Consider the following 23,158-nt stretch of genomic DNA (forward strand, 5'->3'; position numbering starts at 1 on the left):
TGGACAAAGATCAGCCAAACGTAACTGGATACTGGAAATGGGAATAGTATTTTTTTTAATTAAAGGCGGAACAAACAAAGAAACATTATAAAAATATGTCACTAAAATATATATATATAAAATGTATGTTAACACTGTCTGTCTGTGTCTGTTAACACTGATCTAGCAAGTGAAGAAAACTTACAAACAAAATGCTCAGAAAGTTTTAACAAATATACGAACAAACACAAATATTCCATAGATACCACTTCCTGCTGTATCAACATAATCAGCCATGAGCCTGATGAACAACTAAAAAACAGAAATATGGATCTCTCCTCGCAAGTTCACCATCAAAAATGTCTTCCCCTGCATTATCAAACAATATGTGGCTGTATTCTTAAGTAAACAGAATATTATTAATGATATGAATAATACTTTTATCATCATCATTATCTTCTTTGAGAATGAATTTAATTTAATTTCAGTTATATTTTCGATGGAGTATTCAAGAAACAGACTCACACATATCTACATTTTTATGTACAAATAACCTATTGCCTTTAAAAAGTTGAGACTCAATGCACCCGAAAAGCTCATCATCATAATCATAATCAATGAATGCATACTGATTATTGCCACTTGAACAGGGCAAATTAAAAGCTTGAAAATATAGTGATTACACTGACGTGTACTGTGGCAGTGTCAAAGTAAGGTGTGTAATTAAATTGTACGCGCACACATGAGGTTTTATATGCAGACATCCGCTTATGCGAGTGTTAATTAATGTCATGTACGTCTACATACATGTTAAATGTGTGATTGGTTTGTGTGTGCACATGCACTACATCCGTAGGTCTACATACATGTGTGTGTTAGTCTACGCATTAAGACTATACTCCTGCTTGTAGCAACAGGGCCTGCAGACGGCGTTCACTAAACCGTTTCCCAGCTGTAAGAGACAGATGATGAACTCGAGCACAGCCAGGCCCAGCAGGACACAGAGCAGAGTCACGTTCCACTCCACGATGTTAAGCGGCTGAAGACACCGGGACCACGTCTCCGGTTGTAGGAGGTACCTGGGACACAGAGAGAGAAACCTCCATCACACAGAGCAGTTACTTAAAATACGGATGTACCATTTTAGCACCTATTGAACCATATATGCTAATAGCGAATCCCTGTGAACTGTAGTGAGGTCATTTTCCAACACTTATAAAAACATTGCTGGTGTATAAATAGGAAAAGGATAGAAATAATTCAGTGAAAACAGCATTGTCCAAAATGGGAACTTTTCCGGGAAGAAAAAAAACAAAAAAAAACAACTAAAAACTAAAGGTAAAGGCCAAAAATAAAGGATATAGGCCATAAAGGTAAATATTACTTGCTACATTTAAGCACTATAGAAAATAAAACATTCTCCCCGTTCATTAACCCCCAAGACAAACACACACACACACACACACACACACACACACACAGAGCATCTTTCTACCTGCCACCCTGGTCTGCAAAGGGGTACGTCCATCCATAAGAAGTGAAGCACTGGGGACCCTGCACCAAGGCAAATCCTGACATGACGAAACAGTAACCAGATCCCAGTAGGCCAACCACAGCTGCAAGCACTGACCCGCACATCTGGAAACACAGACAAAGTGGCTTTAAAGAAGAACAAGAAACTTGTTGGAATGCCTTTCTGTAGAACCATAAAGGGTTTAATTTATCGGTTTCATAGATCAGATAAAGAGACAGCTGCCATAGAAACAACCACACACACATAGACACAGTCACACATAACAGCAGCTGTGCATGTGGCTTGAATAGTGTGAGCCAGGCTTACTTTGTTGAGTTTGGAGTAACAAGGGACCCTTGTTGAGTTAATACAGCTGATTAGCATTAACATTCCAACTCATAAGGACACAGTGTTGGCCGGCTTAACTGTTGAATAATATTCTCCAAGAGGTGAGAAAAAAAACAACACAATTGACAGATAAATGGGGATACTACGAGTTGCAAGGGGTATAAAGACAGAACAACCGGATATAAACTATGCTTGAATAATGATCTGTCTTGCAAAACAGAAATATATATACACAGTTTTATATGTTTAGAGAGCCACTGTTTAGTAAATGAGGATTTCCCCAAATACATGAAATTGTTTATTACCCAATGAAATATGTCAAATAGCATTTTGAACATGAACACAGTATGTTTGTAGCTTCTTTGCTCAGCATCACTTTCACTACTCCTGCAGTTGTGGTGCAGACTTGGCTTAGCATACAGTACCTACTGCAGATTTTAAGTGTAATTGATGGTTGGTGTTTGGTAAGTCCCTTACCATTAAGCCTTCATTCCAACAGCAGTTACATTTCCCCAGAGTGATGAAGACCACAGCTGGAACCAGCATCTGGAAACACAGAGTCAGGTTTTGTTACAGAGATACATGAAACTTACACATATATATACACAGAGCACGAGATGACAAATACGTAAGCTAGGCTAATAATCACATTCTTTAACAAAAAAGGATTAGCGATCTTACTTTTCTCATCTAGCAGTTGCTGGAGGTATATCATCACCTCCAGCCCTACAGTACACACATACAGTGCACATGGAGCACCTAAGCCTCCACACATGTTTTGTCCCAACTGTCCTTGTTAAAAGAAGTATTGTTCATATGGACATCACCTAAAAGATAAATTGCCTATAAGGAGGCACTATTTCTCAATGTTTTTTGGGCAATATTATTCTCTTTCAACTTTGTCAGCATCAGTTCTTCTCAGGCCTTTTTTCATGCTTTAAACCAAATGCTAGCACATAGCATCATGTAGCATTTCAAATTACAAAGAAGGAAAATATGGGGCACTACACTGTGAACAAGGAATTAATACAGCATTCTATATTAGCATTAACGTATAAATCAGATTTAAAGTTATTCTAAATTAAAATGTTGCACATGTGACCTACTGTTGCCGCTAAATAACAGTATGGTTATAAAAGGATGATTTCCAGTGACCATTAGGATTCATCCTGTTAAAACCATACATGCAATTGCAAATGTAGTTAATCAGATTGTAACAATCTAATTGTTGACAACTAATGTAGTGGTGTGGGGAGCCTTTCTGCAGGACAACTGCAGGGAAAAGAAAGAGAAATAATGGCAATCCTTGACATTTTTGTGTCTGGGTACTATTTTACTATCCCGCCCTCCCTTTTCCCTCTCTTCTCCCTGTTTCCTGTGCTGTAGCTTTCCCAGTGGCCAAGGACTTGGAACTTGGAAGTTCACATCCCAACAGAGGGAGGGAAGTTCCAAAGTTTCCACAAACACTGACACAAAGTTCACAGGGATCGTCACATACACATCCTCAATGTCAGCACTGTCCTTAAGATGAGGCAGAGCGATGCTAAGCATACGGAGGGAAGTGCAGGCCGAGAAAGGACGGGAGAGAGAAAAAAGAAGTGAGAATAGGGAGGGAGGAGGAAGGAAGGGAGCTCAAGATAGATTTCTCTCAGAAGGGTTCAATGTACTCTTTAGATATCTGTCATTTGTACAAACAAAGGAAAAGCTCAAAGGGGAAAGAACAAGCACAGCGGGTCATCTCAGAAAAACAAAAAACATTATTAATAATAAGTTCTATCTTCTAAAATTAGATGCAACCAGAATATGTACAGATTTGAGTACAGATTCACCCTTTGTGGCTTTTCTTTCTGAATTTTCCTGATTTAATTAATCCTCATGTTCTAGTCAGAACACTGTTTTGTGATCCATAACCATTTCATACTGTGCCGTTAATACAAACTTCCATTGTGGAATATTTGCATGAATTGGCAGCATGTGAAAAGAACATTTTGAGGTTAACACCTGTATTCATTCATCGATGGCTGCTTTGCATCCTCTTCCTGTTTATAAATGGCTGGTCTTCAATTGATGTGCTATTTCGTCACAGTAATTTTGCTTTAGATTCTTCTAAGAATAGAGATTTCGAATAACGAGGTACTGCAGTTGAAAACCCGTCATATATTTTAGCTGTTTTGACAGCCTAAAGTAACTGCAGGGAAATCTAAATGGTTCAACATGAGAAAGTCAGATTTATTTATTTTGTACAAATAAATGAACACAAATCTAAACATTTTAAAGAGGACAGTTTTGTGTACTCAACACAAGGGCTCTGCTGGTCAACAAGGTTACTCTTGTTCGGGGAAATACAATCTCTCCTCTGTTCCTCCTTAAAACCAACTAAAAGTACAGCAGCTCCTTCCTGACCAGTCGGAGCATTGACCCATCCGATCAGCAGCAAGTAGCAGACAGATTAACTGTGAATTCAGACAAAACTCCATTGTTCTCAAAGTGCTCACTCGACCGACTGGTTCTCAAAGGGAAGCAACTGACATTTAAACCTATTTTTGTCAAAAGATCTTATTTTATTATTTAGATGAGTCACACCACGTAGTACCAGTGACCTTAGTTAAACTTAAATCCATATTGTTTGGCCTCATTTGAAGGCAAAATGATCTAATCTGACACAGCATATTCTTTATGACCTGGTCAAAAGTTTTCAACACACTGCGACTTTGAATTGAATGAGAAAACGTGAACCTGTACATACGTGTCACATGACCACTGAAGCTTCACAGATCTTACGAAACAGCTCATAAGTGTCAATGTAAACCCTCACGCCCAAAACAACTCTAATAACAAAACTGTTGAGCTTCGACTCCTTTAAGTTAAAGAAAAGTTATTTACTGATCATAAAGTTTAGCTTTGAAAAAAAGGGTAACCACACCATATTTTGTTTGGCACAGATGAAACAATGAGACTCTACTTTGGAGTATCCTTTCCTCCAAATATGTGACAGCACCCAAGGTTTGGTGTATGTTTTAACATACCTATACAAATCTGATGATCCAACCAAATTAAATATAACACCTAACAATAAAAAACTGAGTGTACTCAGAGAAATGTAACTAAGGGACTAACCAAAAGGTTTAGTCCATGTGATGAGAACATAAAAGCATGTGTTCTACTCACCAGTGCTCCCCCTCCTCCAAGTCCACCAAAGTACCAGACGTAGCTTGCCAGACGGTCCTCCCGCAGGTAGCTGATCTCTCCCATGGGAAACAGCAGCAGCAGGTGGGCCAGGATGCAGCAGAGGGCCAGAGGCAGCAGGCCGAAGCCCAGAGTCCGGGCGAAACCCACCGAACAACACATCGCTCCCCCGCAAAAGAACACTCACAACCGCAGCGAGGAGAGAACTGAAGTGGACCAGAGGAGAGCAAGAGGAAGTCGGGGAGGGAAGGGTCGCGCCAGCTGGGGGGGTTGGGGGGGGCCAAGGAAACCAAAACAAGTGACTGCCGAGTGTGTGAGAGTGTGTTTTTAACGGATTCTCCTTCCTTCCAGAGGGAGTTCTGCCATGAAACGACGTGCTGAAGGAAGCACAGTCACAGGAAGGGGGGCTGTCCGTAGTTGCACGGACCTCAGCCAAAGATGAGAAGAAAATCCTTCAAGCCTGTGCGCTCCGTTTGTGTGTGCGTGCTGCGCTTGTGTGTGCGTGATTCCCACAGCCTCTTAGTCAGCCGAGCCGCACAAAATACATTTTCATTAGAATGACTGAGGCAGTCCAGCAGTTTTCCTAATCCCTTATTTTCACATGGGTTACAAAGTCGTACGGTATACAGTATATGCACCCAAGTAAGTGTAATTACTTAATAATTACAATTGGCATACACTATTGATTACTGCTAATATTTTCAATAAGGTGTCAGAAAGGTATTTTCAGAAAACTGTGTCACAACTTCTCAGAACATCAGGTGAAATGTGCCTGTTTCATCAAACAGCCCCAAGACTAAATGTTAGTAGTCTGATGAAACAAGATAAAATATGCAAATAGTCGGCATGTTTATCTTGATATGTGACTTCCACAAAATGTTATGGTGATAAAGTAATGGCCATATTTTTTTTGTTTATTGTAACGCTCTTACATTTAAAAGTGCTGAATAAGAAATGAAACGTACAGACGTATTATCAACAAAATGGAATAAGGAAAAGAATGTGAGAAAGTTATGTTGCTGGATCATTGTCAATGATGCTATCAAGGTTGGAGCTAATTTTAGAAAAGAAATCTGTCAAAATAGATCATATTTTATAAACGGACCATTTGTTTTGGATCTGTACAGTAACTTGAAACCAAAATAGCGAATCCCTGTGAACCCTAGTGAGGTCATTTTCCAACACTTACAAAAACATTGCTGGTGTATAAATAGGAAAAGGATAGAAATAATTCAGTGAAAACAGCATTGTCCAAAATGGGAACTTTTCCGGGAAGAAAAAAAACAAAAAAAAACAACTAAAAACTAAAGGTAAAGGCCAAAAAGAAAGGATATAGGCCATAAAGGTAAATATTACTTGCTACATTTAAGCACTATAGAAAATAAAACATTAAACAAACGGAGACTGTAAAGGTTTTCCCATGACAGCAAAACCATAGATACTTTGTTCCCACGTTATTGACAGTGCCGATTGGCGAGTCTGCTTTTTTTCTAGGTCAGAAGGAAAAAACAGCCTAGCAGGCACAACATGACTTGTACTGGTGCTGTGTATGTGTAATGTGAGTGTATTAGGGGGCCAGCATGTTGTGAGTTAAGTTATAATCCAGCTGGAATGCAAAACATCCAGATAGAGTGAGCTAAAAGCTGTAACTGGCTACTAACAACCGGCTTTAACAAGCTGTTTGAAGCCGCGTTAATTAAGAGAGTGACAGAACACATGGATCTCTATTGGCTAAATGTTTGGTACCAGGTACGGTTGGTAGCTGTTATGAGATCAACAATGAAACAAAATTCAACATCATGCTTTTACATAAAGAGACTTGCGTAGAAGTGGAATGATTTGGATTCCTGCTCCAAGGTGCAAGTGGTTTGCAGGTAGTTTAACAACTCACTCATTTTTCAATAACCCCCAAACGGAGCCACTGCGTACACACTGCGTGTAATAGAATTATCCCATCTGAAAAACACGTCCAGCTAATTGTATGGTTATGAGCAAAAGAGTTTTTGATATATCTTTTGTGCACATTTTGTTCCTCTGGTCTGCATGAATGTGCTTAGACAATTTGATGGCAATGTGCCCATTGGACTCTGATCTGGAGGGGCTGGAGAAAGGGTCAAAGAATAAACAGTTAACATATTCAGTGGGGACCAGAATGATGGACGGACCAACTGATCATGTGATGTGAACACACACACATTTATCCTGTCTGGGGCTAAATTAAAAGAGTTATAACTGATTCTCTCATTCTTTACAACTATATTAAATACTCCAGTTAAAACATTGTACTTTTCTTTTTGTAATGAAGATATTTTAGGCCTAAATCAGCTCTTCGTCAGGTAGGAAGAAATCAATTCATTTGTCATTTGTAAAAATGTATAAAATTATAACAAGCTCCATTGTGTTTCACAAATCATTTGAAATACAGACTGTTAAATCACTAAATGTACTTAACTTTAAAGTGTAGGAAAATAAACAAAAAAATCTGAATGGAGATACACTAATAGACTTGATTCACTCCACATCATTACTCAATTTTTGAGGGTTATATATTTAATTACCTTGTTTTCCCAATAGCCGATATTGAAACAGATCATTATCTTTACCTCAATGCTGAAAAATACACTATATTAATGCTTAGTGTGATATGCTATGATGACTGTGCTACTACTGTGCGCCCGAGTTGTTGTCAAGTTATTACACGGTAATGCGATTGGTTATTTATAGAAGCCAAAGAAAGTACTTTGGTAATAATAACTGTGAATTATGTTACTGCCAAATATCCAAAGTACCTCTGATCAACAGTTAATGTGTGCGATCATGTTTTTTGATTATCACTTCTACATGGAAGGAGAGCGGTCACTTGTCTCTAGTATCCTTGGGCACATCCATCTGCTCTGGGGTCTGATCCCGCCCAAAGCACCCTGGATGGTTGATCAGCTTGATTGACAGATGGGCTCCACCAATCGCCAACTGTGATGATCTGTCCTCGCCCAAACTGAGCCCTCATGTGGCCTGTGTGTTTGAAGCAAAAGATAAAACACTGCATTACAGATTATTTACCTTCTGGGTTGTAATGAAACACATAATCTCTCTATATAATCTATAATCCACCATGAAGTGGGTGCTGGTCTTGCAGAAGGAAACAGAAGCAGGTGAAGTGTCACATTAAACATTACCAGGTCAACTCAACCAGGTGTTTTCAGCCATGGTTATTGTTTATGGCCATTAAATCAACATGACCATTAATGAAACACATGAACTATTTCTACATGTAGAACATATTTGTAGTTAAATAAGAATCAATGAGACAAACGTAAAAGGAAACTTGACTTGAGTGCAAACTCAACTACAAATACAGTAACTGAGAAACTGGTCTTCTTTCTGTGGACGTAGCCTACCTTTCATGTAGAAAATTACAATGCAACTCCTCCAAGCAGTAATTGTGTGAATAAAAGAAGTTACCTGTAATTGGCCAGCAGACTTTGTGGCCGCGTCTTCTCAGCTCTTCTGCTACTTCCCGGCCGATCCCTTCCTCCAAATGAACCGACCACTGATCAGCTGGACACAGAATGTTTTATCAGAATATGATCATCATTCAAACAAATGCTTTACACAAGCAGACAACATACTATTTATACTTCACAAATGATTATAAATCTCATTTCAAATTGAGTTAAAACATAAGATGTGGTCTGAATTCAGTTACATGTTACGTGTATGATGTCATCTATAAGAATAAAAAACACACCCAACTATGTATATCTTTATGAGCATCGGTATTCATTCCTATTAGGATTATAGAGCCAGACAGCAGAACTCCTAATTAGAAGAGCTGGTTTACGTGATTATAAAAATGAGGTTAATAACTCACTGTTTTCTATATGTGACTATACAGAGTCAGTGTGTGTGATGCTGTTTCTGGTTGTGTGTGTGTTTTCCGAGGACATGGCATACTTTTGTGATCATACTGCACACAGACTCTTGGTGCGTCTAGAGCTTCTTGAGGATCCATCCCAAACTCAAGCATGTTCAACAACACCTAAACACGGGTGCAAAGTCAGTTGTTAATGAATCAACACATTCATCTCATAAGACTAAACTTTACTCAAAGTTAAAGACTTTTCAATAACCAACCGCAACTTATTTGCAAATGGCCAAAACAAAAGATGATATTCATAAACCACAGAGAGAATAAATAATAATTGTGCACGCGCCATATCTTATTAACTTATTGTGAACTATATCAAAGGCAAGTTTGTTCTGGATCACAGCGTACCTGGACATGTCCTTGTGGTTGCATCAATGCCCCCATCAGCCCCAGTGCCGCGAGGAGACGTGGCCTTTGTGACGTGCTTGCAGAGTCAGTGAGAAGTGCAGCTATTATAGTGTGAAATGGACGCTTCCCGCCAGCAACGCAGTTAACGTGGTTACGATGCAGACAAAAGTAGGCACCGCGATTCTGTGAGCAGGAAAAAGGGATTTCATGAAAACAAAACAGTGATAAACATCAGAACTCAAATTTTTCAGTCTCACTGTCTTCATAGGTCTGGTCCAAGATTGGTTGCCAATGGATCAAACCCACTAATGTTGCCACTCTGTGTTAATCACCTTTCTCTCCCTCACATGCACACAATGGCAAACCCTCTTTCTGACCGCTCAGACCTGCAGTGAGAATCCACAATCCGTAGGGACGAGCCCACTTCCAAAGCCCATGTAGGTGCTGTTGACAAATGAACAGGCGTTGCCTTGACTGTCGATCACACAGAAATAGACTGTGTCACTTCCTGTTGACGGGCCAGGCTCCACTCCTTCCATGGCCCTAAACATAAACACACACCCATCAAAAAAACACACAAGCCATTGTAGTTACTTTTTTCATCTGTTGGCAACAGCAGCATGTTTCAGCATACACGAATGAGGGTGTTATCAATCCCGCATCAACACAGCTCTCAATGCCAAAAACAAAGGCAATGTAATTTCCTCTATTACGTTACGCGTTTTCAACTGCTTAGCATGTTCGCGCAGCAATAAATGTACTTTTAAAATTCACTGAAAGATAAAGAACAGGTACTACTTCATGTATTTTTTCTCCCACAATGAATATAAATAGTGTTGAGTGTTGCACATGTGTGTGTGCGCGCATGTGTCTGCATGCGTTCATATCAGGGCGCGATACAGAGCGCAGTGACAAAGCGCGACCGCGTAGAGACAGAACTGACATGCCGTCGGGTAAATAAGATAATGAGGCTGTCTAATTAGTCTAATAAAACAAGGTGTAGAACCGTTCTGTAGGAGAGATAAACTTCAATTATTTCTCTTATCTGTGATCTGACGCCTGTTTGGTGGGCGGGGGGCTCCCTAATATAATAGTAGGGGAAACACTGGTGATTTTCATCATTTGAGAAAAAAGGTCCACAAGGCGCCGACTGTCCACCTTGCATATTGGAAGCACCGGCTATCACTTGGATAATCTTTATAGTTGTGTGCTCTCTCGCTCCCTGTCCCCTCACAGTGTGTCAGGCTAATAATCCTATCAGAGAAAACATGGTTCAAATATATCCAGTAAGGTGTTGGCTGAGATGTCTGTTTGCTGGCTATATGTAAACACTGGTTTAACAGTAGGTTATTGCAGCGCATGTAAATATTATCTATAATTTCCTGCTTTCCCTTCATTTTTCCCCAGTTACCAGCTCTATTATGTGAACATAAAGCATGTGAAGACAATACTTTGTTAACGTGATACTAAATTAATTGTAAGTGCGGGAAGCAGTCCTCTGCATGCAGTCTGATACATGCAGTGTATGATGTGATGTTTGAAGATTATTACCAGTATAAAAATGTTTTTTTATAGTCCGTTTCTCTTAGAAACGATAAAGGGCTTACGGTCAAAGTCTACAGCTCTGACCAATAAATACAAATTGTTGCCAAAACATTCACACCGAGGACCGAGCCACGAGGGGATTGGCATTAAGGTTGGGGGAACTAAAAAGACTAAAGTCCTATCTAAAGTCAACAGAGTACATACTGGTACTAATAGACACACATACACGCAAAGCAACACACACCTGTCCATGCAGATGCGCTGCGCTCGCTGGTGACTGTAGCTCTTTTCCAGTAAGCTTTTGAGAGGGATGGTCACATGATCTGGGTCACCAAGGTAACGCAGAGCATCTGTTAGTGCCAAGCGTACACCCTCCACCAGTACATGGATGTAGTCAGAGCTGTTATGGCCCGCAGCTATACACACACACACACACAGATACACAACAGATTAATGCAAAATCAAACTTATAATGACTTTTGAATTTATCGTATTGAAGCTTTTTACTTTCGTTGCCAATTATCCCATCAGTCAAACCATCACTACCCAAAACTACGTATCCTCAGGGTTGCAAGAGCTTGGCTCGGAGCTATTGATAACTATTATTACAGATAATTTATTTATTATTGATGAGGACTCACTGAGCAGTGCCCAATGGGGAGCTACATATTTCCAAGGGCTTGTTTCTGTTTGCATTCACAATACTGCTCATAGGAACGTGGAAGTGACATGTTTTATTCTTTTTTTCTGTTATGAGTTGTTGTTCTCTTGTCACTGGCTCCCCTTGTGGTGGAAGAAAATGATTACTCCTAGTTCCTGTCCAGTGCATATGGGGGGGAGTAAGTGCAATAAGAACGTTCTTTTGGTTAAAAAAAATATAAAGAAATGAGAAATAACTGCTGCAGTATTTTACAATCCTTTTCAATATTTTGAAAAGAACAGGAACCTATTTCCATCCACCTCCTTTGTAATTTTGTGGAGGCAGAGAGTATCTAACCCCAGCTAAATATAACCATGGCTCATATGAATTTCATGATTCATTTTGTCTGTCTGTGCAGTGATTTTGACTCATCCAAATGGCCAGACTAATATCTATACGTGAGATTCTCTAGTATGTTGAATCAGCATGCCAGTGAGTACCTTTGAGAGGAAAGTTCTCCAGGATGTTGAGCAGCAGCAGGGCAGTCAACCCCTGACTGTTAGGAGGCGGCTCCCACAGACGCACACCCTGAAAACACAACGCAGGCGTTCTATCTACTGACCGCGTTTTCAAAAATACACACAGAATGGGAGTCTATGTTCGCTGACCTCACCTTGTATTCTGTGCTTATGGGGGTGATGACCTCACTGTCATGGCTACTGAGGTCATCCAGGGTCATAACGCCTCCATTCCGGTTAATGATCTCTACTATCGCTTGGGCCACTCTGCCCTGGTAGAAAGCTGGTTTTCCGCGCTCGCCGAGCTCCTGTCGACACATAAATCCACCAATCAATCAGCTGTTTAATCCATCGGCCTATTCTGCCATTCCATGTACACAACTATTCAAATATCATATTAATGCGACACAAATCTTGAGTTTTAAAGATATGTGGGTGACATGAACACTGATGTGAGTGTCTAGAGGTGTAACGATGTTAGCAAATTAACAGGATGGTGTGTGTGAGTGAGTAAAGCACAAAGTCGTCGCTGAGGAATGACCGTTATGATGCCATGGAAACCATCCATCAAAGAGGCTGAGGTCACTGCTATTGTTTCTACAACCTCGGGAACATGACTGTGTGTGCGTGTGTGTGTGTGTGGGGGGGGGGGGGGGGGGGGGACTTATTATGGGCGTACTTGGCATTGTTTCTGCATTTGTAAAGCTGGATTGACCATTTGATGTGGTGATTCAGGCGAGCGTTGACCCGCGCGTTCTTTGATGGTGACACACAAGCAGTCAAACAATCATAAATACACGAGTTGTGAGATCATTAATTGTGTAATAGTGAGGGGGCAGTAACAGGAAAGTACAAATTGAGCGTGGTTTTATCCCCCCCACCCCCCACACACACACACGTTCATAAAGGAGAGTAGAAGTGGCGAAGTACACAAGACTCGTCCATCATCCCATTTCAATTTGCCACGTCCTCCTCTTTTTGCCAACGCATTCCTGCCACGCTAATGGTTTCAAAGTGAATTATTCATGCCGTCCCTTGTTACATCCACTGTTTTCCCAGATAGACGGCTATGTCAACTTTAGAAAACGGATCAAATCTCTAGGAAGACGAGGGAACAGCGCAGCGATTTCTCTAGGGTTCTACGTGATTTCCTTCTGTGCTAAATCACTATTTGAATAGGTTGAATAAAAAATGGCTCAGTGTTGCTCACGTGACCTATCAATATGGGCTGTGTGTTTTAGTTTGAATTATTTACCTTCAGGGTCTGGGCCATAGTTGGGTTCCTGAAAACTTGTCCACATTTGGGGGCATGACCATCGATTAGCAGGTCTCCACCCAGTTCCTTCCCATCGTCTCTCAGAGCTGCCACCCATTTCGCCCAGTGGTGAGCCGTAATCTCTGCAACGGGAAATCCGAACTCTGCAAGCTCCACCGCCCCACCCAGAACTTCCTGCAAGGACAGCTAGAGAAACAGGGAGAGGAAGCACGTGCGTATTACCTCACAGGAAACCTTGCTGAGCACAAAGTCTGAGTCATGGTTTGAGTGAGGAGAACCTTTCGGAGACTTTAATTTCCTCTGGTGGTTTTCAGAGAAAACTAAAGTCTCCAAATGATTCTCCTCACTCAAAACCATGACTGCTTTATATCCATTTCAAAAACAGGAGCTCTGAAAACTAAAGGAACAGTTAATGCCAATTATTTGTTTTGTTGCCAAGTTCTGACCACAAATAAAGTAGTTTTACCCCTTACACAGTGTTTACATTGTTGTGTGTGTCATGTGAATGATTATGGTACATGTTATGTGGGCTACTTGGGTAGAACGCAGTACAGTTCTTTACACGTGGATACAGAAACACACACCAAACCTTATGACTACCAAACAGCTGTACAGTATCACACCAACATGCAGGGGCGCCTGGTACTGTGACATTCAAGGCATCGGCCGGCGAGGGAGGTGCCTCTGAGGTGTAACCACGCCCTTCCAGGAAGTCCAGGGTGTGAGCTCTGGGCGAACGACCACTGAGGATACAAGGAGAGGCTCAGTTAATCATTCTGATTAACATGTTCATTCTGAACATGAAGATGACAAAAGCACCGAAAGAAGAGAGTTCCCACCTGCCGTTTATTCCTCTGATCTCTCCAGTGTTTCCGTTGTAGAACAAGCAGAAGGCGTCTCCACCGGGGCCGGTGCTGCATGGCTCGGTTACCGACAGCGCTGCTGCTATGGCGACCGCAGCATCTGCTGCATTACCGCCACGCTTCAAGATATCTGGAAACAAACACAGGTCTATCTGTGATTAATATGACCCTCAACGGTCTCTATCAGTATATGTTTTAGGAAAATGTACAACCACTTTGGGTAACTCACCTGTGGAGTCATTTTAAAGAAAATATTCAAAATATTACTTATCTTTCTCATGTTGTCTTTTTGTTGTTGTTTTTTTTACTTTTTTGAGCTTTGCATTTCTTTTTTTGAGGTTTAACATTTCTCAAATACCAATTACCCATGTTGACTTTGTGAGAAGCACAAATAAAAATCCCTTCATCTCCATTGGTATCTCGAAATCTCTAATCTAAATCTAAATGGACGGATGCCAGCAATATGAGGTTTGTAGAATTGGAAAATAACTGAAATGATTTGATAGTGAGTAGATAGCCTCAAGCTAAATATTCTTTGCTCTCTGGTATGAGGACTAATTCTTCTTCTAGGATGACCAAATAAATATGCTTGGGTCAGAAAAATCTGGTATTTTTTCAGTGAACTAACTGAAAATGATCGTATTTGTTTTTGGTTTCCTTCTTGGTTATATATCATTACCGCGTGGAAGAACAGAAAAATGCCAAATATGTTCCGAGATTGTCCCTTTGGTGCGTCACGTGACGTAGGGTGTTCGTAGCTGTGGTGTTCCGCTTACCCAGTCCTATACCGGAAGCTAGCGGCTGGCTCGATGCCACGCAGCCGTGTAAACACACAACAGGTGACCGGCGAGAGGAGAAAGCCAAGTCCGTATGCATCCCGCTTCGACTCGCAGCTACTGTTGGAAGCAAACAGGCGGAAATACCTGGACAATTAAAATGCTACTGTGGTCAGAGAAGGGCGCTCAACATCTAATCGGTTACTCGGGTGTCGATTGAGTTTGCCTCAGTGTACATAGGACGATATCAGAGAAACAGATCACCGATTACATCGATGGAAGTTGTCCTTCAACCTGTTTTTTCTCTCTTAAATGATATCCACACTTTATCTTATCAATAATTAATGGAAGAGGGATTATTACGGAATAACAAGTTAAACTGAATGCATCCATTTCCCCCTCTAGCTAAAATCCAAGTTCTGACATAACACATTGAAGCGTAGGATGGATAGCAGACATTTTAGGAAACTTGCTCAACTCTCATTTGCAAGTGTTTGAATTGACTTAAGGTTTAGATTTGTACCTTCAATTTAAAATTACCCGAACGAACCAAAATAGCAAATAGAATTATAAAACTCTAGAAATCAAGTATTTGAGTTATATTTAATCAACTTTAATTTAGGTTTACAGGTTGCATAGAAAGCGTATGTCTTGATTACAGCTATGGAAAAGTCATTACCAGACAGGCTTGTGGTCAGCTGATTGTCAATTTATTCTTTGCATATTTCAAGGGGTTTTATTGTGTTCATTTCTCAAAATCCTAATGTTTCCCTATTGTATTCCTCACAAAACTGTAACACGTGAGGAAATATTACTTATGATAAATGACTACATGATTATAGAACTTTAAAGATAAGACCTAATGAGGAAGTCTGTCTTGTTCTCACTGTATCCGTTTTGTAGATCAGCCATGAGGGCTCGGCTCTATCGACCAACTGTCTATCTCTTCCTCTTGTGTCTCCATTAGCACAAAACACATGGTAGAACATTAACCACTGTCACACGCGGGTGAACCCACATCAATGTGTGTGTTTGCATGCAGTCACAAGCGTGTGCATGTGTGTTTGTATATGTGTGCGTGTGGTTCTGTCGTATTACAGCTAACAGCTATAAAACTGAGGCGGTGAGGGGGATGTGGGCTATAAAGGCTCAAGTATAGCATCAAACCAAAAAGAAAAGGGACAGGTGAGGCAGACTGGTTCACTAAGAAGATTCAGTAGGGCTGACAAAGCTTTTCAAAGAAACGACCGAGCGTTAGAGCTGTAAGGAGAACTTGTATGGTGGTGTTACAAAGCAAGACATCCTTGCTCTTTCAGATCGAAAGACCACCATTAGTTGGGTTTTAAGACACTTCCAAGAGTTGTTCCTTGCAGAGTAGATTGAAGTGTCCGAGTCAAGATGTGTTCAGGCAGCTTTGCCAAGTGCCTGGGGATCAGTCTGATGCCTCTGTCGATTGTGTGTGTGCTGTGCAACATCCTGCTCTTAGTCCCCGGTGGAAATTCTGTGGACAGCGAACACATCACAGTGGAAGTCTGGTATTTTGGAGGAATTCTGGGATCTGGAGTGTTGGTGAGTATGTTAAAATGACTCTGACACAGTAACAGCCAGTATAAAGTAGAGGATTCACACTTTGTGAAATCAACATGTTTTTTATATATAGAAAGGAAACTTTTCTGAATTATTCTAATGTTTTTGTAAAGTAAAAAATGAAATCTAAAAGTAATACGTTGCAACTTTAGCACATGATATGGTTGATACAGTTTATCAGAAGCAGAATATAATTAACATAACAAAAATGCATTTAGGGTTGCAATTAACAATTGCTTACAATTTAAATTAATGTTGAAATTATTTTCATTTTTTCTTTCTGTCCCTATTTACTTCATCTTTAGTTTGCTACAATGTCAGAAATGAGAACAAAAATCATTCATTCTAATAATCCAGAGCCACTGGCAATGGTTTGCTTATTCTGAACAACAGCTCAATTGGTGCAGGGTAATAAATGGCAAATTTAGGAACTGGTTATACAACAGTTTATATCTTAATGATTATGGAGCGCAGTTCAATTTCCTCTTGAACCTGCGCACATGGAGGAACAAATAATTTGTCATCTTCGTGACATTTTTATATGTGCGTGTGTGTACTTTGGGTTTGTTTGGGCGACAGATGATCTTCCCCGCGCTGGTCTTCCTGGGTCTGAAGAACAATGATTGCTGCGGTTGCTGTGGCAACGAAAGCTGTGGCCGCAGATTTGCGGTGAGGAGATATTACAGAGTTTAACTCTTACCATGATTAAGTTATTATTCACATTACAACAGTAATGCAGGGCTCCAAAATCTTTGCAGAAACTGGTGTTTTACTTTGGTTGGGGAGGAGAAATCTAAAAAATAAAACACTGAGGTAGTAAACCAACATCATAAATTTAAACGAGTACAACTGTTTAATTACTGCAATTGTTATCTCACACAATAGAACAACACAAACAGACATATCATATGGGAAATTCAGCCATCATTCATTTTTATTATTTTACACTTCTGCTTTACTGTAACAAGTCGAAATGTCCTCAGTGGAAACGGTATATTACACACGCCGGTTGTTGCTGTTGTGGCTACAATTGGAAAAGCAAATCAAGTGACATCACAATCAACTTTTTGGAAAATGTTGTTGTTACATTTACATCTTTACATTTACGTAAGTTATAGGCTGAGCTGTGCTATTAGTAACCGCTGCCACAAACACAACTTTTATATCACATAGGCTTTATTATTTAAATTTTGTCAGGAATAGGTACGAAGAAACAGGAATGTTCTGCACAGCAAAAAAAATATATATTAATATTTTTATTAATAAAAAAAGAAAGAGAACAGGGCATTAAGACTTGTTGGGTGTGGTTTGATTTCCTTTTAATCAGCTCTACCAGCAAAGTTTAAAGATTCGTTGAATTAACACAATGGCACTATGTAACAATCAACCATGATTAACATCATACAATAAAGACAACACACAACACAATAACACATTCAACCCCAGAAATTGATTTGATTTTGAAGAAATTCCTCTGAAGGGAGTTTCACGGGACTTCACCACACGTACAGTAGCTGCTATTGTTAGGTTTCACACACCCGCATTGATCAATACTACAGGAATGTGTAGGTGTGTGTGGGTCAGGGAACTAATGAGCAAACAAAAGTCTTTACACACACCTCAGCGGCTCTGTCCATGACCCTCAGCCGTCCCCCTGCACACTAAGATAAAAACGTAGCGTATATAGATATAGTGACAAATGTTAAAAGATTGCTGAGGTGTGGATTCCCAATAACTTCTTCTTCTCCCCCTAGATGCTGAGTTCCATACTGTTTGCAGCTGTGGGTGTTGCAGGGGCCGGTTACTCTGTCATAGTTTCCGCTGTGGCCATAAACCACGGACCTAAGTGTCTGTTTCAGTTTAACGACACGGTCCAGCTTTGGGACCCTCCCTTCTCAAATGGGTGAGACACCCAAAATTCAAAATAAAGTATTAAAATTGTTCACTTCTGTTTCAAATTACCTGCATAAATCACTAAAGATGTGAATTTGTTATCTTTCGTGGAAACATGCAACCGTTTATTTAGTTCCTTAGAATATAATCATGTTGCTTGTCATATTTGGATTTTCTGTTTCATTATCTTTAACTAGTAGAAAAAAAATAATAGTTTATTGGGATTTTTTTGGGAAATTAACTTATTTGCTTTGATCCTTTCATTTCCCTAATGGCAAAAAAATGAACGAGGATATGTCCTAACATGTCAAACTATTCCTTTAAGAGGCTGGTTGTGGGTGTAAAAGCAAAAATAAAGAAGAATAGCATTTTACCATTCAGCTTTTAATGGTCACCTTGTGTAAGACTGCTTGTTCATTCAGTTTTTTTTGGGTGTTTGCCACTACACCAATGTAGTATCACATGTGATGTCTTAAAACTCATCAGAACAAACTGCCTAAACCTTCACACAAAATATTTTGGCACCGTCAATAAACCAGCTTACTTTAAAAATCAAACTTATTTCTATTGGTGTCACCACAGTTCACACTTTCAACATTAAATATTAACTATTAAATTAGCGGTAAAACGTTGAGCTCATTCACTTACAAATCTGCTCTTTCCCAGTTTAAAGTGTCTGCAGACAAAAACCTCTTCTTCTCTTCCTCCTCAGAGACTACCTGTCCAACAAAAGTTCCTGGGAGACGGTTTGTTTAAAGCCGACCGGCGTGGTGTCCTGGCACGTCTCTCTGTTCTCCGTGCTGCTGGTCATGGGTTTGGTCCAGATGGCACTGTGTGCTGTGCAGGTGGTGAACGGCCTGCTGGGATGTCTGTGTGACAGCTGCTGTGGAGGGGTCAGTATTTAGTCCTCGATCGATTCGGTTCAGTCAATTTGCAAAAAATAAATGGATACGTTTTAAGGAAAATCTGCAATTTATTTATATTATTGCGATGATTATTATTACACTTTGTGGTTCCGTTTTTGTTTTTACAAATTATCTTTTTGCAATTATTCCGGCTTCTGCAATTCCTGGTCAACTAAAGGAAAAGGAGAATAAATAAATAAAACCATAGACTCATGAAGATCCCACAGGAAGTATAACTAAATTGTCCTTATGGTAAAACACCTATACTTGCTTATAAATCAATTGTAACTTTTATAGGCTACTGTACATTGTTCATTTAATTTGAGATGTGATACTAGTTAAATGGGAACCAAAGTCGGTTACATTGATTATTTTTGTCTTTCAGAGCGATGGATCTGTCTGAGCGCCCCCTACGGCTGTCAGAGCCAGCAGGCTTCTTCTATCTATTCTCTCCATAGAGGATGACAGTCGTTTCTTGCTTCATGCCGTAGCTCTGAGATTTTGTATTGAATGAATGAACAACACTGTTGAAATGACAGTGTGCCGATTCAAAAGGGTTTCCCTTTACTCTCTAGCAAATAGTGATGACTTTTTATTTTTATTGTTTAATCTGAATGTGCATTTTTGGTTGTAATCAATTTCCAACATTATTCTACTTCATGATTTTTTTCCGGCAGAATATTTTTGATCAGTTCTTGCCCCTTCTGCTAAGTCAGTAAATAAAGATCATATTGTTGGTATGTAAAGCAGATGGGAGCATTAGAAAGGATAAAATCAATGTTGTTGTTTTTCTCATCAAGTCAAACTTAAATAAAGGCAGCAAACCGTTAGAAAACAACCTTCATTGGTGTTGCATGACTGCCTCCTAGTGGGCAGTTTGGTTTTGTAAGCACAGGCCTGATAGGGATTAACATAGTAGTTGATCTGCAGCATAAAATAAAACCTTACATCTTAGAAATCGTACACTGACAAATATATGCCTGAGTCCAGGGCTTTAAATCCACCCACTCCTCCGAGTGAAACAGTCTGTTATGAGGCAAAACAATTATTTTTTTTAGGTGTGCCACAGGAAAGAAAGTGTACACTGATCAATCAGTGTAGGACTGGATGTAGCTGTCAAAGGGCTTCTTTTGTAAAAAGATAAATATGCAGTATATACCTTCATATGAGCTACTAATTAGTCTGATGTGTTTTGTAAGCATATGTTTCTGAGTCTGTCAAATGACTGATCTAATTTCAAGATTTTTATAGATTATTTATCATTTAGAAGACGAACCAAATGGTTGCTGTTAATTGGAATGTAAAGATTGACAGACCTAAGGGCCTAATTTAGAACCAATTTGACGTCCTGAAGATAATTTGAGACGTACGAATGTGAAATAAAAAAAAAGATGTGGGCGTAGATGGAGACATCCATCGACAGCAGCCTACATTAGTTTCTACCACGCCTTCATTTTAATATGGTTTAATGACCTGAGGGAGATTGCCTGCACACTACATTCCGTTAGTTATTAAGAGGCTGACAAGACACCATGCCAAAATAAAGCTGCTCAAGAACCCCAGATGTCTTTCTCCCTGTACACGTCTTCCCTGCCTGTTCCCAGATATTTGAATCGCCTATTATCTGAGAATTAAAGACAGGACAGGCCTCTGACTCCTTTTTAAACTTTATTTTTATAATGGTTATTGCTGTAATAAAAGAAAAAAACAAAACTCAACTCTCCCTCAGGAAAATAGATCAAAAGGAGAGGGAGAACATTTAGACAGTGTGTCCCAGGGGAGAAGCTGAGAGCTGACAATGTGTCGGTCCGCAACTGGTCCGGAGCCCAGTGCCTAATGATCCAGTGCTGGTCTCAGGTTCTCAGATAGATTTTGACAAAGACCTGGAGAGCCTAACCCAGACTGTCTGAGACAAGACAAGTTTTCTACTCTCCGTCTGGATTATGATACTGCCTATAACATATATCCTTCGCTAAATAGACTTGTGCCCTGACAGACTTGATGGAGTCAACCTTAGATGATTGTTTGGATACAATTTGGACACACACCTGCTTATATAAGGTGTCATGCAGCAAGTAAATAGGTCGCAGCATCATGCTTCATACGCAGAAATTAAATCCTTGATACCATTCAGATGTATTGGAGATGTTTGATTACTATTTAGGTAATCAAATAATAATACAAATCCTGACTCGCTAGTAGTGATTTTTAATTAATTAATTGATCAACTAGTTCGTGTGTCCAGTCTTCCATAATTTTCTACGTCTTCATTTAATGTTTCTATTTCACTGTTTTGTAGTGGAACTATCGATTTAGGACGCCTGTTGGCGAGCACGGAAGAAATAGTCTGCGTACCAACGTCTCGCCACTAACTGCTGGGTGACCCTGGGAACTTCTTAATAACGTTGTCGCATGATGTTTTCAACCTAAGCGAGAGGTGCCAATGGTATCCTGCTTTCACAGCGGTATGTTCATCGTGTAATGTTAAACCAAACGCCAGGAGGAGTCAGCCATTTAGCTGTTAGTTGTCAAGCTGTTAGCCGCCAATGCTAACAGCTGTCGGTTATCTCTGCAGTAACTTTTAAGCTGCAATTGTCTTCAATCGTGACATATGTATTGATATATGAATCCATCATATATTATATATGGTAGATATAATCATTTAGGGGGGTGTATGTATATAAACATGTCAGATAGATAACGTTAGATGTGTGTATCTATACGAGCTGCATGTAACGTTAGCTTCCGGTGCTGAGGTTACGAGAGCAGGTGAACGCAGCACGTCCATTAGTTGCAGGCTTTATCAAGTTGAAATCGTATTGTGTTTTGTCGTTACTTCTTTTGCTCTATTTTTCTTAACTTCACGTGTAATCTTTAAGATTATAATTTTTGTATTTTTTTTCAGATGGTATCTGTTGTATTAAGAAAAAGCGCCTTTTCAGCTCAGAAGGTAACAAAGTATTTGTGATTTGGTTTCTTCAAAAGCTCTTTTGCTCTCATTTCTAATGATTGATCATTTGAATTTCTGATTTGTAGGTTTGGAATAGGGCTGGTCCTCTCCAAAGATGCTGGACATCAGCCCCAAGGCTGCTGTTATCACAGACGGACAACGACGGAAGAGGAAGTCCTCCTGCTGTCTTCACGGTCATGAAGACTGATGTCTCTCACGGTGACCAGATTAGAGCGCCTCCATTTTTAGTGAGGAACCAACATTTCCACTCCTCCGCTGTGAGGCTGAAGAAGCGACCAAAGCTCGAACCTCCCGTAGAGATGCCTCTCCTGCGCTATGACATGAAGGACTTGTGGAAAGGTCCCAAACCAGCCCTGTTCCTTGGCTTCGCAGGACTAATCCCTTTTATCAGCCCCGCTGTGTTCATGGCTGTGACTGAGAGCTACTTTCCAGAGTTGGCCTTTGCTCAGTTAGCGTACGGCGCCTCAATAGTTTCCTTCCTGGGTGGAGTTCGCTGGGGATTTGCTCTCCCTGAGAGCAGCCCAGCCAAACCTGACTGGATAAATCTGGCCAACAGTGTGGTGCCCTCCCTGTTTGCGTGGGGATCCATGCTCATGAGCGACAACATTATTCCCGCAGCCACCATGGTTATTATGGGACTAGGAGTCTCGCTGCATTATGATCTGTCTCTGCTGCCCACGTACCCAAGCTGGTTCAAAGCCCTTCGCTCCATCCTGTCCTCTGTGGCGTGTTTTTCTCTCATTGGTACACTCTTAATTAGTGGAATTTACCCAGAAAGAAATCTATTTTCAGGTTAAATAGTGTGTATATGAAGCAATAAAGCCATGTTGTTTCTTGCTTTCTTCCTCTCTTTGGTCCTAATCAAAGGTTAATCTGGTTATA

At 40.2% G+C, this 23,158-nt stretch overlaps 4 protein-coding genes across 5 annotated transcripts; 2 read left to right on the forward strand and 2 right to left on the reverse strand.

The window, feature by feature from the left end:
* Nucleotides 1-29: 29 nt before the first annotated feature.
* On the reverse strand, nt 30-5,926 carry tm4sf1 (transmembrane 4 L six family member 1). Its single transcript, XM_040184204.2, has 4 exons — nt 5,009-5,926; nt 2,318-2,386; nt 1,475-1,617; nt 30-1,058 (listed from the first exon to the last, which is right to left on the reverse strand). Exons 1-4 carry the CDS (start codon nt 5,186-5,188, stop codon nt 860-862), a joined length of 591 nt encoding a protein of 196 aa, XP_040040138.2. The 5' UTR covers nt 5,189-5,926; the 3' UTR covers nt 30-859.
* LOC120823824 (glutathione hydrolase-like YwrD proenzyme) lies at nt 5,923-15,156 on the reverse strand. 2 transcript variants are annotated; one of them, XM_040184203.2, is made up of 12 exons: nt 14,921-15,156; nt 14,121-14,274; nt 13,871-14,024; nt 13,261-13,467; nt 12,161-12,313; nt 11,988-12,075; nt 11,092-11,170; nt 9,689-9,845; nt 9,303-9,485; nt 8,981-9,065; nt 8,489-8,584; nt 5,923-8,038 (listed from the first exon to the last, which is right to left on the reverse strand). In XM_040184203.2, exons 1-12 carry the CDS (start codon nt 15,018-15,020, stop codon nt 7,893-7,895), a joined length of 1,602 nt encoding a protein of 533 aa, XP_040040137.2. In that variant the 5' UTR covers nt 15,021-15,156; the 3' UTR covers nt 5,923-7,892. The 2 variants fall into 2 exon arrangements, with proteins under 2 accessions (XP_040040137.2, XP_040040136.2); XM_040184202.2 differs by having other exon boundaries at nt 11,092-11,263.
* tm4sf4 (transmembrane 4 L six family member 4) lies at nt 14,997-20,140 on the forward strand. Its single transcript, XM_040185361.2, has 5 exons — nt 14,997-16,489; nt 17,087-17,176; nt 18,262-18,410; nt 19,113-19,293; nt 19,691-20,140. The coding sequence occupies exons 1-5, from the start codon at nt 16,319-16,321 to the stop codon at nt 19,706-19,708; spliced, it is 609 nt and encodes a 202-aa protein (XP_040041295.2). The 5' UTR covers nt 14,997-16,318; the 3' UTR covers nt 19,709-20,140.
* Nucleotides 20,141-21,633: 1,493 nt separating this feature from the next.
* On the forward strand, nt 21,634-23,113 carry LOC120824232 (transmembrane protein 69-like). Its single transcript, XM_040184907.2, has 3 exons — nt 21,634-21,770; nt 22,211-22,255; nt 22,342-23,113. The coding sequence occupies exons 2-3, from the start codon at nt 22,211-22,213 to the stop codon at nt 23,071-23,073; spliced, it is 777 nt and encodes a 258-aa protein (XP_040040841.2). The 5' UTR covers nt 21,634-21,770; the 3' UTR covers nt 23,074-23,113.
* The last annotated feature ends 45 nt before the right edge of the window (nt 23,114-23,158 follow it).

Source organism: Gasterosteus aculeatus, chromosome 8 (assembly GCF_964276395.1).
Source record: "Gasterosteus aculeatus chromosome 8, fGasAcu3.hap1.1, whole genome shotgun sequence".
In the NCBI taxonomy this organism is placed as follows: domain Eukaryota; kingdom Metazoa; phylum Chordata; class Actinopteri; order Perciformes; family Gasterosteidae; genus Gasterosteus; species Gasterosteus aculeatus.

Coding starts and splice junctions, on each gene's coding strand:
- tm4sf1 (XM_040184204.2), bottom strand. CDS start 5,188: ATGTGTTGTTCGGTGGGTTTCGCCCGGACTCTGGGCTTCGGCCTGCTG. Junction 1,618..2,317: donor GTTGGAATGAAGGCTTAATG/GTAAGGGACTTA, acceptor CTGTGTTTCCAG/ATGTGCGGGTCAGTGCTTGC. Junction 1,059..1,474: donor TTTGCAGACCAGGGTGGCAG/GTAGAAAGATGC, acceptor TCTGTGTCCCAG/GTACCTCCTACAACCGGAGA.
- tm4sf4 (XM_040185361.2), top strand. CDS start 16,319: ATGTGTTCAGGCAGCTTTGCCAAGTGCCTGGGGATCAGTCTGATGCCT. Junction 16,490..17,086: donor TTCTGGGATCTGGAGTGTTG/GTGAGTATGTTA, acceptor TTTGGGCGACAG/ATGATCTTCCCCGCGCTGGT. Junction 18,411..19,112: donor GACCCTCCCTTCTCAAATGG/GTGAGACACCCA, acceptor CTTCCTCCTCAG/AGACTACCTGTCCAACAAAA.
- LOC120824232 (XM_040184907.2), top strand. CDS start 22,211: ATGGTATCTGTTGTATTAAGAAAAAGCGCCTTTTCAGCTCAGAAG. Junction 22,256..22,341: donor GCGCCTTTTCAGCTCAGAAG/GTAACAAAGTAT, acceptor TCTGATTTGTAG/GTTTGGAATAGGGCTGGTCC.
- LOC120823824 (XM_040184202.2), bottom strand. CDS start 15,020: ATGCATACGGACTTGGCTTTCTCCTCTCGCCGGTCACCTGTTGTGTGT. Junction 14,275..14,920: donor AGCTTCCGGTATAGGACTGG/GTAAGCGGAACA, acceptor GTTTGTTTCCAG/ATATCTTGAAGCGTGGCGGT. Junction 9,846..11,091: donor CAGCGCATCTGCATGGACAG/GTGTGTGTTGCT, acceptor GTTTATGTTTAG/GGCCATGGAAGGAGTGGAGC.